This window comes from Prionailurus viverrinus, chromosome E2 (assembly GCF_022837055.1).
Source record: "Prionailurus viverrinus isolate Anna chromosome E2, UM_Priviv_1.0, whole genome shotgun sequence".
NCBI lineage: Eukaryota > Metazoa > Chordata > Mammalia > Carnivora > Felidae > Prionailurus > Prionailurus viverrinus.
Window position 1 is genome coordinate 43,179,432 of NC_062575.1, and position 15,507 is coordinate 43,194,938.

Genomic DNA, 15,507 nt, shown 5'->3' on the forward strand with positions numbered 1-15,507 from the left:
TTCACACGCCCCCTCCCGGATGTCTGCAGCCCCCGGCAGCCCCCGTCTTCCCTAGCACAGGAAGAATCTGGCCCCAGGAAGTCAGACCTCCCCATCTGCACCTCTGCCCAGCCCACCCTCTTACCACCCACTCCTGTGGACACTACCCTCCTCCCCAGCCTGGAACACCCACACCCAACTGCACTTGTCAGAATTCACCCTGGCCTTCAAGGGCCCACACCGAATACTGCCTCTTCCGTGAGGCCTTCTTGCCTACTTGCTCCCCCAAGAATGTCATCTTTCTGTATTCTGACCTAAGAGCTGAGACTGGCTGGCATCAGCTCTGCCTTCGACCACAGCTAGGAGGGATCTGCCCCTCCAGACTATTGGGTATGGGCTTCCTGGGTGCCCACGCCTCGACCTGCCCTCAGAGAGCCTCTGCAGGGTCCCCTTGGGGGTAAAGCTGCCCAGGGCCTACCAGGCCCGATGGTGGAGGAGGGCGGGCAGCCCACAGAAGGCCGGGTGCACGCTTACAGGAAGCTACCAGGGCGGGCTCACCTGGCGGAAGAGGACCCCGGTGTCGGTGCAGTAGCGCTGTGTCTCCTCCCCGCCCTGCAGCAGCACCACAGAGCCCGCCTGCACAGCCGGGTTCTTCCGCAGCCGCTCACACAGGCGCCGCCTGTTCAGGGCAAAGAGTGCCAACGGCACCTTCAAGGTTTCATTCCCCAGCCAAAAGGAAGGTCTGCAAGACACGAACACACATTGCCACATAGGCTCTGTTAGCGCCACCAAGCACATCCGCCACCCGTGGCCTCAGGTGACTGGAGGGCCGAGCCTGCTGTGGGACCCCCATTAGCATGGGGCAAGCTGGTCTAACCTCAATCTGCCTGACCTAGAGACAGCCCCTCGCTGGGCTGCCGAAGACCACAGGACCCCCTCAGCCGCACCCTCCCCTGCTGTCCCCGAGCGCCGGGCCCCAAGAGCAGATGAGGGAAAACAGCGTCTGTTTAACCAGCTGGCAGGTGAGGCCCATGGAGGGAAGCCTACAATGGCTTGGAGACGCACTCAACTTCTGCCCTCAAGGATCCTACTATCCATGCAAGAATGAGCTGTAATCTGGCCCAGACAACACTGGATCCCTGCCCAGTGCCTTCATAATGCTGTCTTCTCAAGTCACAGACCCAGCATCCTGGGCCGGGACACCCACCTGGCCCCAGCACACACACACACAGGACACCCAGTACCAGGGCCTGAAGTGAGTCTGTGCCGAGAGGATCATGGTGAGATGGACTGGGCAGTGGCAGCCCTCAGGGTGCTCTCCTGAAGGACCCACATCACAGGAGAGCAGGTGGATGTCTCTCCCCACCCCCACCCCAATCCCCTCTACACTGAGAAAACAGCTCACCCTCCCAGCACCTACCCCCCAAAGCCCACCTGCCTCCAGACCCTGCATCCCATGTCTATTCCCCGGTTGCTCCAGCATCAAGTTTTCCCTCTCAGGATCGCTCTTTGTAACCAGTGTACAGGAACCTCACCCTTGTAAAAAATAAATAAGGAAAAACACTTACTTCCGTTGACCGCAACGCCCCTCCAACAGTTGATGTCTCTGTCCCCTTTGCAGGACATATCCTCTGCAGTCACTCAAGTCCACTGTTCTACTGCCCATGCTCTCCTCGATCCCCTCCCTGGCCTTGGCCGGGTCACAGTGACCCCTGCTCCTGAACCTGCACCCAAAATCCTCATGTGGCTTCCCAGTCCTCGCCTAGCTTCTGGGTTCCTAGGCACCTGGGGGCCACTCTTTCCACAGCCCCCCACCAGGCTCAGGCTCGCTCCCCCCTCAGCGCCACCTCCAGCTGGAGGAACGCCTCTCCTGCCTGGACAACCACAGGGAACTCTCCAGGCTCTCTCAGTCCCAGCTTCCCCCAACCAGAGGGACACTTTACAATGCAAATCGGAGCAGGCCCTCCCCTGCGCACCCCCTCTGCTACCTAGTGCACTTGGCCCAGAGCTACCAGGCACTGAGGGGATGCAGCCCCACTCTGCCTGCACTGGGACTCCAGTTCTTCCCCAAACAACAAGAACACTCCCCAGGGGCCTGGATGGCTCCCGTTCTCACTGTATCCGGGCCTCTGCAGAAACGGCCACACTTTCCAGAAGCTTTCCAATACTCTGTCCAAGACTTATCCCCTACTCTCCTCACTCCTCTCTAGAGCACAGGGCACTGGCTGACATCATTTATTTACTTGCTCATGGTCTCCCCAGGTAAAACGTAAGCTCTAGGAGGGCAGGAATCTCACCTTCGTTCCGAAAGAATGACCAAACGGAGGACAGGGGACGGAAGACAGAGGTAACATCCTAGCAAGTGTGCTGGGGGCTAGGAAGGCTGCCGGGCCAGGCCCAGGGGGCGGCGGGGGAGTCAGGCAAGTGCATGTGGTGTGTGCCCCAGGGAAGGGGGCAGTAGGTGAGCACGCAGGCCCAAGAGGGCAGAAACAGCCCAGAGCTGGTTGAGAAAGAAGGCTCTGCCAGGGACCAGAATGAGAGCCAGGCACCGCACTCACCTGGCCATGGGCCCCTCAGAGACGGGGACACATGAGCAGGTGACACCCCCATGCACATCATGGCTTAAAAGCCACCGCATTCTGGTCTTCCCCGGCTTTCCTCTTTACACGCACAGCTCTCTCCTCTCTCCCCCCACTTAGCACCCTCCAGATCCACTTTCCCTGCTCCGCCCAGGTCCCCCTAGCACTTCAGTAAGGCTCCAGGTGGATTTAGCCGCTGGGAGGCAGGGCAGGAGACTAAAGGGTGGAGGGAGGACACAGAATCCATTCCCTGCTCTCCCTGGTGAGCTGGAACCTGATGGCTGGTTGTCCCGCCCTGCAGGACCACAGCTTGGCTTCCCTGGCTCCTGACCAGCTTCCCTCCTCTTCTCTCCCAGGTCCCCTTAACCTGCCCACAGCTCTGTAAACTGACCCTGCATGAAACTCTCTTCATCACCCCTTTGAGTGAGGCCCTGCCAGGTCCCTGGCTGAAATGACACATCTACCTTCTTTTTTTTTATTTTAATTTTTTAATGTGTATTTATTTTTGAGAGAGAGAGAGTGTGTGTGTGTGAGAGAGAGAGAGACAGAGAGAGAGAGAGAGAGAGAGAGAGAGCGAGCAGGGGAGAGGCAGACAGAGACAGAGAGACAGAATCCGAAGCAGGTTCCAGGCTCTGAGCTGTCAGCACAGAGCCCAACGCAGGGATTGAACCTGTGAACCACGAGATCATGACCTGAGCCGAAATCAGGTGCTTAACCGACTGAGCCACCCAGGTGCCCCGACACATCCACCTTCTGACACATAGGCAATCTGTATGTACTGGTGCTCACTGGGGAGGTCCACCTCCATGCACAAGAAAGTAATCCCATGGAGACAGATCTGGGCCTGCTCTGGTCGCTGCCACCCCAGTGCCTAGCACTCCGCTTGGCACACAGCAAGTACTCAATAAATATCTGCTGAGTAAACAACGGTCACAATGTGGGGCCACCCACACAGCTGTGCAGATCAGAAGTTGCCACGTCGGCTCCAGTGGGGCAGGAAGCAGGACCCTTGGGCCCACCCTGGCCCAGAAAGGGAGGAAGGGTCACGCACACCCCACACGTGTCGACAGGGCTAGAGCTCCCCACCCCAGTCCCTGGGCCTCGCCCTTACAGAAGGGTTGTACAGGGGCCAGGACTTCCTCTGAGCTGGGCTGCTTTTCTGCTGTGCTCAGCCACAAGGATCAAAGGGCAGAGGTGACAGCTCGTGAACATGCCTGCATCCCAGCTGGCCATGCAGTCAGGAACCGAAAGTGCAGCCACCAGCACCCGCACGGCCCCCCACACTCTTTCCCCTCACTCAGCAAATCCCAGGGAGGGGATGGCACAGGGAAGAACCTCATCTCTACAGACTCCCCAGTGGCCCAGCGGGAGCATCACTAAGACACTGCTGCAGGTGGCCTCGGCCAAAGTTGCCCGGATGCACGAAGACTCCATAGCGCAACTGGCTGAAAATGCTCAGTTGCAGCCAGCACCCATCCCCTCGCCCGGCCCACCTCATCCCCCACCACTCCTCACCCCTCTCCCTGACCCTCTCTCCTTAAACACACCAGACACTAGGTCCACCTGGCCTGCCACCATGCCCCCACCAGGAAGGCTCTCAGAAGAAGAGCTGGGCTTCCTCTTGTCCAGAACCTTCTGAGAGGCCTACATGTTTCAGAGCATCTGGACTGAGACCTTCTGGCCCAAGGGCCAAGCAGCCCAGAACAAGACAGGTAACTTGTTAAGAATCCTCTCTAGGAGCATCAGCTGTTATTGTGAAGAAAACGTGCAATACTCCCTAAGTCTCCATGGGTCTCAGCCCGAACGGAAAAGGGCAGCCCAGGCCAGCCCAGGAGCTGCATTACTGCAGGGCACCCCCAGAATCAAGGTTTATAGAGACGCGCCCTTTAATTTCTCCTGACGTAAACCAACCCTCTCCCCCCATCCCCAACAGAACATGGGGCCCAGAGCCAGTGCAGGTGACTTCCCGCAAGCTCAGCAAAAGCAGCACCAATAAAACGCCTCCACCTAGTTTCCACTGGCGCTTTCACAGATCCCCAGAATTGAAAAGGCAAAAGCCAGGTCATCCCCAAGTGCCAGTGTAAATAAGCCAGCAGAGGCTGGCACACCAGCTCTGGGGCACGGGAGAGACCCAGAGAACAAGCTCCGGTCCCCACAGGCCAGCCCACCCCTACCAACTGCCAGGGCCCAGGAAGCAGCCAGTGACCAGGAATGGGGCCAGCCTTGGGGAGAGTGTGACGCTGCTGTCCCTGCAACCCTATCCCCCCAAACCATACTGAGCCACTCCCTCCTTTGCCTCAGTGGCCACCTGCGGGGTTCTCACCCACGGGGGATTCACCCATGAGGATTCACACACAGAACTTAGGGATTCCATCTTCTTGGGTGGGGAAAAAGTAGATCTTTCTTGCCTTTAACCTCTCATTCAACTGTACATTTTCTTCAGTTATTATTAATGTAAGGAACTAACCATGGCAGCATCAGCAGTGTATGAATCTGTCACCAGCAACAATCATATGTGTTTTCCTATCATATTACTGATGTCACGGGATCTCAAAATATCACTCTTGTTCATCGCTACTTCATAATTAGGGTGGTCATTAGGCCTGCTGTTTTTATGACTTAATGTGTTAATAAAGAAGCATATATTACTATACAGCAAATTTATTAACATTTTGATAATTGTATTTCAATGTAATTAGTTTTCCTTGTAATTCTCTGTATTTTATTTTATGCATTTAAAAAATTTTTTTCATGTTTATTTATTTTTGAGAGACAGAGAAAGAGAGCAAGCGGGCATGAGCGGGGGTGGGGGGGAGGGGGGCAGAGAGACAGTGAGACACAGGATCTGAAGCAGGCTCCAGGCTCTAAGCTGTCAGCACAGAGCCCGACTCGGGGCTCGAAACCACAAACTGCGGGATCATGGCCTGAGCCGAAGTAGGACACTTAACCGACTGAGCCACCCAGGAGCCCCTATTTCATGCATTTAAAAACATGTTGAGAAGGGTGCACAGGCCTCACCAATGGGCATGGGGTCCACGGCACAGACAAGGACAAGATCCCCGCACTAGAGTGTAATGCCACTTCTAGATGGGGCCCACACTGCTAAGTTCCCAGCAAGAAAGACCAGCCATGGGCCTCTGCTTCCTCACCCTCAGCCTCCGGCTCGGGCTGGGCCCCAAGCCCACTGGCTGGCTGTCAGCAAGGGCAACCCACTCACCCTGGCTGGAGGGGCCTAGAGGCAGCTGACCAACACTCCCCCACCCTGCCTCCCTCTTTCCCGGGAAGGGTCAGGGGGGTCTAAGCATACACAGAGACCAAGAGAGAGAGAGCTATGGAGTCAGGACCAGGCCTGGAAAAGGGCCAGAGGAGGGCAAAGGAGCACTCAAAGGCCAGCCTGCCTCCCACAGACCCACCCCTACCCACCCACCAGCGTCAGCCTGACACCTCTTCTCCAGGAGCAAAAGGTTCGTATCAGGGTGGGGACAGGCTTTGATCCAGAACCTGACTCCTCCAGTTACTTTCTCTCCCTAAAAATGCTGACTCCGGCATGACCTATGACCCAACAGGTACACACCGAGGGCAGCTCATCTGCTTTTCCACACTGGCAAAGGCTCCCTGGGAAGCAGCTCCCTGGGAGCCACTCGGTTAAAGAATTAAAGGTATTTCTTGGGGCGCCTGGGTAGCTCAGTTGACTAAGTGTCCGACTTCAGCTCAGGTCAGGATCTGGCTGGCTGGGAGTTCCAGCCCTGCGTTGGGCTCTGTGCTGACAGCTCAGAGCCTGGAACCCGCTTCGGATTCTGTGTCCCCCTCTCTCTCTGCCCCACTCCTTCTCGTGCTCTCTCTCTGTCTTTCAAAAATGAATAAACATTAAAAAAAATTTTTTTAAGGTATTTCTTCATCTTACTTGGAATTCTGTCTCCCCCCCCCCCCCCCCGCCCCGCCACATTTCCTTTCCTCAATCACTGAGAGCCTCCTTGCAAAGCAGGACAGCACACTGGATTAAAGTTCCCCTTTTATTCATTAGGCATCACGTCACCCAGCACCAATCACAGGGTGGCCAAATGGCCCTGAAGGTACAAAATGACCTGATCCCTGGGATCCAAGGATGCCAGAAGAGGCATAAAGGGAAGCAACATCTCAACCACAACTGGCAGGTGTGCTGACACGGAAAAGCATCCTGCCAGCGGAGAAAACTGGGAATCTCTGGAGTTCTGAGCAGGAAGCTTGTATCAGAGGTCAGGAGGGAGGGCAGTCAGGAAAGGTTTCTAAGAGGAGGAATCATCATCTAAGCTGGGCCTGCACGTATGTGAATAGTTACATCGGAGGCCAAGGGCACTCCAGGGCCAGCAGGTGAGTGGGCACAGCCAAGAAGAGAAAGGAAAAAGCCAGGTGAGGGAGGAGATGTAGGCAGCTCTGGGTGCAGCCAAGTCTCATCTCTGACCACGGAAGGCTCAGGCATGGCTCAAAGAGGGGGCACCAAGTGCTATGGGATGAGAGGTCGAGCGGTGAGGGAGGGCTTCAGAGCAGACCCTCTGGGGGCTATGGGACCCTCCATCTCATACATGACGTCCCTGCTCAAGCTGGTAGGACAGAGCGGGGTCAGCCCTGAAACACTCCCCAGGGGAGCTTCTTATTGCACCTGGTCTTCTAGTTGAATCTGGGATGCTAGTTTAGGGCTTCCAGTGCTCCCCAAATCACACGCAGCACACTCCAGTCCCTGAGACTCTCACAGCCTCCCCTGGCCCAGGCTCTGGAGGACCCTGCAGGCAACCAAATCCGACCCCCAGAGGAGCCCATGACCGTGACTTGATGGCATAGTGCCTCATTACGTCTGACACCCTGATCTGTCCTGTGTGTGCAGATGCACAGAATTTTGCTGGAAACACACTCAGAACCTACCTCCCTTAAAGAAGCTGCTAGGGTTTGACCTCAGATTCAAAGTGTCCGGCAGGATAGTCCCACACCACGGCCTGGGATGGCTCCTGCCAAGGAGGCCCTGTCAAGCTCCGGAAGCTCCCTGCACTTCCAGTGGTGCACCTCTCCAAGAACCCTGTCATTTTGTGTCACCTCCCTCACCATCCAGCCCAACCCCCCCCCCTCCCCCCCGCCAAGGCCCAGAGGATCAGCTTTGCTGTAAGAGCCCTCCTTCCAGGATTCCGCCAGCTCCAGGCTCACGCCCATCCAAACAAGGAGTCTGGCTTCTCTGTACCTTCTCTGTCAATGCAGCCCCTGGAACTCGCTGTGGCCACCTAACTAGCCCAGATATAAAGACAACAGACCCACATCTGGACACTGGCCTTCACTTGCTCACTCTGCTCCTTCAGACAGGGTCATAGGCTGGGTTCAAGGATCTGACCCTGGGTTTTTTAACACTCATCTGGGATTGTGCATGCACAGTTCTCTGCCTGAGGGGCACCCAGAGACTGGTACACACGTCATCCATTAAAGGTCGGCCCAGTACTGTCCCCAGAATACAGCAAGTGACCAATAAATGTTTGATTTGTATGTCCCAAGCTCTCTCAACCTTGGGGGCTACTTGAGGGGGCCATTTTCTGTTGCCATTCTCCCCGCCTTCCAAAAAGAGAAATGCAGTCAGTCCCCACTCTGATCTCAGTTCCTAGCAGGGCATTTGGGGCAGTGCCCCCTAGCTATGACTTCCTCTCCTAGCCCCCAGCACCACCGGGCCCATTTGCCCTACCCATTACTGGCCCTCCCCTTGAACTCACACACAGTCCAGGGTAGCAATCGTCTAAAGAGCACATATGATTAGATTAAACACTTGGATAGCTCCAGCCCCTCGGGACAAAGTCTGGAGAAGTCAACTGGGACACCACGCCCTCCAGCACAAGGATGCACCCCATTCTCCCCTGTCCCCAGCAGTCTTAACTCTCAACCTTTGTCACTCGCCCTTTGTTCAGATGTTCCCTCCTCTGGTACACTCCTCCCAACGCCGCAATGAACCCATCTGACCACGCTTCCTCCCAGCAGGACCACTCACCCATTTTTCCTGCAGAATTTAGGAAGCACCTACTGCATGCAAGGCACTTACTAGTGAGATCCAGGAGTGAACCAGCGAGAGGCCCTGACCTTACTTTCAAATGAGAAGACGAGAAACAAGTAAAATAAATGTACTATATAGTTTATCAGGAGGTGATAAGGGCTGCAGAAGTAAGATAAGTGCTGAGGGAAAGCGTCTCCGAGGTGACGTTTGGGCCCCGAAGGAAGCGGGAAAGTGGCCCTCTCCGGAGGGAATTCCAAGCCCTTTTCAAACACCGCCTCCTCCCGGGAGCACTGCGTCCCGGACGCCGGGGCAACGCCGCCTTCCCATCTGAGGGTCGTGGCAGTGAACGCGCCTGCAGACGTGAGCCCCTGCCTCGGCCACACAGCCGGGCCGCCACGCGCGCGGGTGTGTCTGAGCGCCAGGGTGATCCCGAGGACCACCCTGCAGCGGGCAGGGGAGCTCGGCTGCCCCTGACTCGGAGCGCGCAGCCAGCCCCCCGCGCGAAGAAGCGCGCTGTCCACGGCCACACAACTCAACCAGCGGGGCCCTCGCCCGGCGGCGGGGGCTATTGACCGGGAGACCCAGGCCCCCTCTCTGCGCCGCCTGCCCACGGCCAGGGACAGGAGCAGCACTCACCCGGTGGCCGCCGCCATGTTCGCTCGGCACCAGCGTCACGTGAAGTGAGGCATCAGCTGAGCCCGGCCAGGTCCCACGGCCGGAGGCAGGGCCGGGGCGGGGCCGGGGCGGGGCCGGGGCGGGGCCGGTTGTCCACGCCCCGCCCCCTCCAGCGTCTAGCTCCTGGAGACCCAGAGGAACTGAGCCTGCAAGAGAGGAGGATCCATCTACTCACCGGCAACCCGCTGTACTCGAGGGGCAGGGCCGGAGTAGGGGGCAGGGGTCTTTCCAGGGTAGGAGGGAGTGTCCCCAGGCCACGGATACCTTGATTCAACCCCCCACCGGGCGTCTCAGCGCCCACCGGGGGAGGACACCCTGGGAGAGAGAGAGACCTTGACCCAATCTAGGGACAGGGAAGAGGTGATAACTGTAGCTTAAGAAGGGAAATGACCTGAGCAGAGGCCAGGACTACTGGAGTAACCAAAAAGTTCAGTGTCCAGGAGAGGGGATGTGGGAGTGAGAGGTAAGACCTCAGAGGTAAGCAAGGGTCAGATCCTGTAGGGCCTTGGAGATGGGGCTGGGAAGTTAGGTCTGGTAGGACCTTTTCAAGCTCCCTCAACTGCAGGTTGGAGAAGGGCCCAGAGGCAGGGAAGCCAGTGAGGAGGGCTGGGGAGAAGTGGACAGAAGGAGGGCACAGTTCAGGAGGGAGAATCTACCAGAAGGTATCTCCCTTTGCTCTGCTGGGCACTGCTGTTGGGTGCAGGGTCCCCCAAAGAGTTGGAGGAAGGGGTGCCAAGGAGGGAGATGGGAAGCAGATGTTCTAAGGGAGCAACCTAAGCTGCAGGTGTTCTGGAATAACAGTAATACTAACAACTACTGCCAACAGGTACAGAGCACTTACTGTAACCCAATGCTTTGCAGAGTTAGCTCACTGAGTCCTCACAAGAGCTCTGTGCAGCAGTCTCTGTTCTTAATGCCTTTTAACAGATGAGGAAACTGAGGCCTGGAGAGGCAAGTAACTCACTCGAGCTTACGCAGGAGGCGAGTTTATGCAGCCACACCCCTGACTAGTTACCCATGCTGGCTCTGTCAAGGAAAGGGGCCCAGGGCTGGGGTGGGGTACCCCTGGGATCCTGGGCCACATGAGGGTGTGCATATGTGTGAGGTCAGGAAGTAGAGCCCAGCACAGGCCCACGGGGATCCTGACCCGAGCCCCCAACTGTCTCAAAGCTGGAAGTAGCTTCTGGTTGAAAGGCTTGGGTTTGGGGTACCTCTTGTTTCTTTGACAAGGATGTGGGTCACTGTGGCCAGGCTGGGGGGCCCCAGAGGCTATGAGATGGAGAGGGAGAGAGAGCTACTATGTGTTCCCACAAAGCTGGGAAGAGAAGAGGGGGAAGAACCAAGCCAGACCATAAGCAGAGTGGGTGACACAGCATGGCCACTTTGGATCCCATCACCACCCCCGGTTGCCTCATCTGTCAGGTGAGATCTAATGGTACCACCTTGCAGGGCTGTTGTAGGGTTTCATAAGCAAACCTCCAGGCATCATTAGCCTGTGGCACAGCCGAAGAGGTCAAAGCCGTGAGGAGGAAGGCGGCACCTCCAAACAGCTCTTCGCACCTCCCTGACCCAGTTAAGAAAGACGAGAATTGACGGAAGAGGGGGGCCCCATCCCCCCCTCCCCCTTCCTAGTACATATATAGCAGTTCTCAGGGGTCTCTGTCCCCCAGGTAGGACTCCCCCAGAGAGGGTCTATCAGCCCCCTTGTGAGTTTCCAGGGAGAAGAGCAGAGGTACCAGGCTCTATAGCTTACCACCTGGCCCTGGGCCCCCGAAATCTTGAACCCCTCCTTTAGCAGTTCCTCCACCTCCAGCCAAGGAAACTCAGTTCCCTAAAAAGAGACACTTGTTAAAATTAACAAAGGGTGAGCAGAATGAGCTTTTCATGTTCCTTTGTAGAAGGAACACCTGCCCCTGAGCTAATTACAACCCCTCCACCATTTCTTTTGACGTAAACTATGTCAAAATTAAGCCAACTGTCAGCTCAGAGTGTTTATTAATATGAAAAAGAAGCAATTATCCTAAACATCCACACAATAATAGAGGGAGGGCACCTATCAACTCAGTGAAGCTCCCTGGTGTGTGGGCAGTAATAGGAGGGCCCTGCCTGTGACTCCTGTACCCCCAGGCCCGTCTGGACCGAGGCCTCCCCTGCCAGTGTCACAGGAGCCTGGCCTAGGGGACTACCCGTCACCACTCACCCCTCCCTCCCCATCAGAGGCTCTGGGAGGGCTATTCCCCACCCCACCTCCACCCCCCCACCATCTGAGCTCCGGCAGGGCTGGTCCCCACCCCCACCCTTCCCCATCAGGAGCCGGGGCTCCAGGAGATGCAGCCCTGGGAGTGGGAGAAGATTGCATAGTTACTCATGCAGGGCAGATCCAGACGCTGTTGGGAGCCAGGAGGCAATTGGAGAAAGATTGATTTTAGGGAGTTGGAGCAGGAGTGTGTAAATCAGCAAGGGAGAACACTAGGCAGCACACTCAGGCCTTAAGCGATATCATGTCCGAGGTCACAGGCCCTTGGCTGAAACAGTCTCCCATAGTTGTGACCTATGGGGTGTGTGTGTGGCGGGGGGGGGGGGGGGGGGTGTTTGTTCTCGGCCATCTCAGCAGCCAGAGCATCATAACTCTCCAGAAGTGCCCTGCCCCAGCCAGACACTCACCAGAAACCTGGTCCCAGGAAAGCTCCTCCTGGGAGCTTCTGTGGCTCCCTAAGACACTGTGTCCTTCCAGGTTTCCCTGCTCCACCCACCCCTCTCAACCTAGCCACATGTTCTTGCAGCCCCATAGACAGTGATGACAGTTGGCTGCCAGGCGATGGCAGCCCCAGCAGCGTTGGCCAGCCAGATGGACACGTGAGCCACCCTTGGGGCCTTGAAGGGGTGTCCCCTGGCAGAGCTGGGACATGGGCCCCGTCCATCTTCGGCTGCATACTGAGGACACTGGTCTGCTGGAAGGCTCTGTGGGACCATGCTGGAGGTGGCCTGGACGCTGGCTCTGACCCTGGCTACCAAGCTGTCCCCCGTGGTGCCACTCTGTGACTGGTCACACTATGAGGGGTCAAGGCCCAGACCCTGCCCTGGATGTCCCAGGACAGAGGAGGAAGAGGAGCCCACCATCGGGAAGGCTGCTGTTTCCTCCTGCAATCAGTGGGGGGGTTCCTGATTCTGGGCAGGAAAGCAGGGGGGCCAAGCTCATGTGTGGGGCTCGAGCTCAGGAGGGTCACAGGATGGACCCAGAAAGAAGCCAGCAAGAGACCCTGTGCCAACCACATGGGAACACCAGCCTCAGGGTGTGGCATGTGACATGGGGTGTCATTTGGGGTATCCTTGATCATTTCGCTTCTGCCGAGAACGGAAGACGGGGCTCAGAAAACCAGCACCAAATAGACTGAACAGAAGGAGTAGAGGGGGCGGGAATGGCACGTTGCTACCCGACCTCTCCGCCAGGGAGGAAAGATGGAAATGAAATGCCGGGAGGCTGCCTCTCCATCACCGCGCTGGCAGGTCCCAGCCTTCAGCCTCTGCAAAGTCAGCAGGGGTAGCAGCCGCAGGCCTCCCACCCACCCCACCCCCCGAGGCCCGTGTGGCCAGCTCCTTCCTCCAGGCCCCCATCCGCCAGCCCCCCACAGGAGCCCCCACATCACGGCACACTCCGCCTGCCCTTCCTCCCCACCTGCCCGCCTGCGTATCCGTCTTCCTGCAGAAAAGAGGCGGCAGCGGCTGAGGGGCCCTCCCTAGGAAGCCCGTCACCACGTCAGATGAAGTGGTCCCTGCTGAGTGCTTTGCCAGGGTCTACGAGGCAATTCAAGATGAGAAATGGAATGGTGGCTTCGGAAAGGCAAATCATTCCAACAGCACCTTAAAAACATCGACGGAAACAAGCTCTTTGTGTGTGTGTGAAAATGGGGAATATATTGTTTTTCACTGTTTGGAAGACTGTTTTCTCATCTTGAAATCACAAGCTGTTTTCTTCCAGAGAGACTTATAAATACATCCAATTATCGACATTCAATATAGGAAATAAAGTTCTGGAATGGTTTTCTTCCGTACACGCGGAGTGGGCCGGCCAGGTTGCGCAGGTGATAATGACTTTTATTTCTTGTGAGTTGCATCCGCGCAGAGTGGCTGGTCTCTGCACCTTTTATTGCTTTCACCTTTATTACATTTCCCGTGTTGTGCTGGGCTCTTCATTGGTGTAACCTTATTACCGCTTTCAAGATCTTGATAAAAATGAATGAGAGTCCTAATTTCAAAAGTAGGAGTGTGGGGTCCCAGAGCAAGGGGATTTGCTTAGGTGGCTTGTGTCCTGCAGAGAAATCTCCCCGGCGGGGGACGGCTCTCCAGCTGTCCAGCTCCAAGTACTGAACTTGTTCTGCTGACATTCACAATGTTCCTCTCCCATATTCCAGTTGGTGTGGCATTTTAAGGAGGGCACATTTGGCCCTTCATGAAATCACCCCCAGACTGTGTCCCCAGAGGCCACTAACCTATCCATGCCACCGTTAAGGCTGGGGTCGCCTGTGGCTCTGCCTTTTTCTGACCTCATGCCTATCACCCCTTCCTCTTCAGTGCCTTGTCCCTCCCATGCCTCTTCCTTCCTGAGGGCCTTTGTCACCACACCCCCATGTGACTGCCAAGGCTCCCTGGCTGCCTGCCTGCCTTCAGTCTCTCCCCATTCAGAGCCCCCATGCTCATTAGGATTCTTTGTAGCAAACAACCCCTGAGTCTGTCTATCTCAAGCAGAAGAGGGATGGAAGGATGTCAGGCAGCACATTTAAAGGAGAGGAAGGCTCAGAAAACAGGCAGGAGCTGGGCGGTTGGTAGCCAGACCAGGCCACACCACATGCTGCTGCCCAGGACCCTTGCCATTACCTCTGCCCTTGGACATAAACTTGGACTGACACAGTATCCTGGCTTCCCTGCCCCCCATGGCCAAAGCCCTTGACGGGCAGTTCAGCCCATTACAAAGTCCAAGCCTTGTGCCCACTCTGGCTATCTCATCCCTTTTGGCTTCAGGGCAGGGGGCAGAAGGGGAGTATTGGCTACCTAGCATCTCACCGAGGCCCATTCACCAAACAGGCGGGGGTTAGATCCTGCTATGTATACACAAAGCCTTATGACATACAGTGATGGCTCAGCTTGAGGACTAGCAACTCTTCCTCAGTGAAACCTTGAGAAGTCCGCAACTTGGACAGACTAGTCCTGAGTATTGTGAGCCAAAAGCCTAGAATGCAATTATTTCCATTTCAGCACTGTGGGGAATAAGCTTAGAAATTCCCTGGGCTTACACCAATGGGTTAACAAGGCATAAAGAATTACAAAGCCATAGGGTGTTCTCACCCAAGCCTGAGTGAACAAGACCCCCAGAATGAAGTGGGGGCGGGGGGGCAAAGGCCCCAGAATATGCCACAAAGGTAATATGCCAAAGCAAGATTAGGCAATTCAGGGCGAAAACGCCCCCCAATTTAGTACTATAGCAGAAAGCTGCTTTCACAGGAAGGAAGGACCAAATTAGGTAAGCTGGTAAATAGGACTATAGACCGCTGCTGCTGTGCGTGATGCTGCCCAGAGCGGAGCTGATTAACAAAGGAGAAGGTGCCTTGATGACCCTGAGGTTATTCACCCTATCTGTCTTATCCCCTAGGCTAGCTAAGATAAACAGACGCGGCGCCTCCTGTCTGCCATTAACAACCATCTGCCCATCTGCCCGGCGCCAGGATTTTGTTTTATATTGACCCAAACCCCAACACCGTATATCTTCAAACCCCCTTTTCCCTCATGCCCATGAGTTAATGTTCACCGATTGTCTCTTTGTGCACACCCATTACGTTTGTAAGCCTTCTGATCTTAATAAATACGGAGCAAGGACCCTTATTCGGGGCGCTTGTCTTTTCCGGGACATTAGTCATCTGTCGCTTTAATCCTGCATCCCGCTCTTTAGTTTGACAAGAGAGAACTTTAGACTCAGAGTCTGTGACACAGCACAAGTGTGAATTTCTTGTTCCAGGGTTTTTATTTTCAGATTACATGGGAAGGTGTACAATCTTCACTTCTTCGGCTCTAAAGATCTTTCCTGGAAGCCCTGCCTCCGTCTCACTGACAAACAAAGATCCCCACATGCAAAGTGGCCCATTAGAAATCACGTCGTGTGGAAAGAAGCACGTGTCCTTCAGAGTCAGAAGCTCGGTCCTCTGACTTCCTTCTCTGGTCCTCACTCTTTCCATTTGGAATTGGACCCAAGATGCCTTTGCCTCCGTATGGGGCAATTCC

At 55.9% G+C, this 15,507-nt stretch overlaps 1 protein-coding gene across 1 annotated transcript in view; it reads right to left on the reverse strand.

The window, feature by feature from the left end:
- PEPD (peptidase D) overlaps positions 1 to 9,279 on the reverse strand; it is a 112,096-nt gene extending 102,817 nt beyond the window's left edge. The window contains exons 1-2 of the mRNA XM_047836422.1: positions 9,196 to 9,279; positions 538 to 721 (exon numbers count right to left, since the gene is read on the reverse strand). Coding sequence (XP_047692378.1) covers positions 538 to 721; positions 9,196 to 9,212 — 201 coding nt within the window. The 5' untranslated portion in view covers positions 9,213 to 9,279. The remainder of the gene's footprint in view (positions 1 to 537; positions 722 to 9,195) is intronic.
- Between the last annotated feature and the right edge of the window lie 6,228 nt (positions 9,280 to 15,507).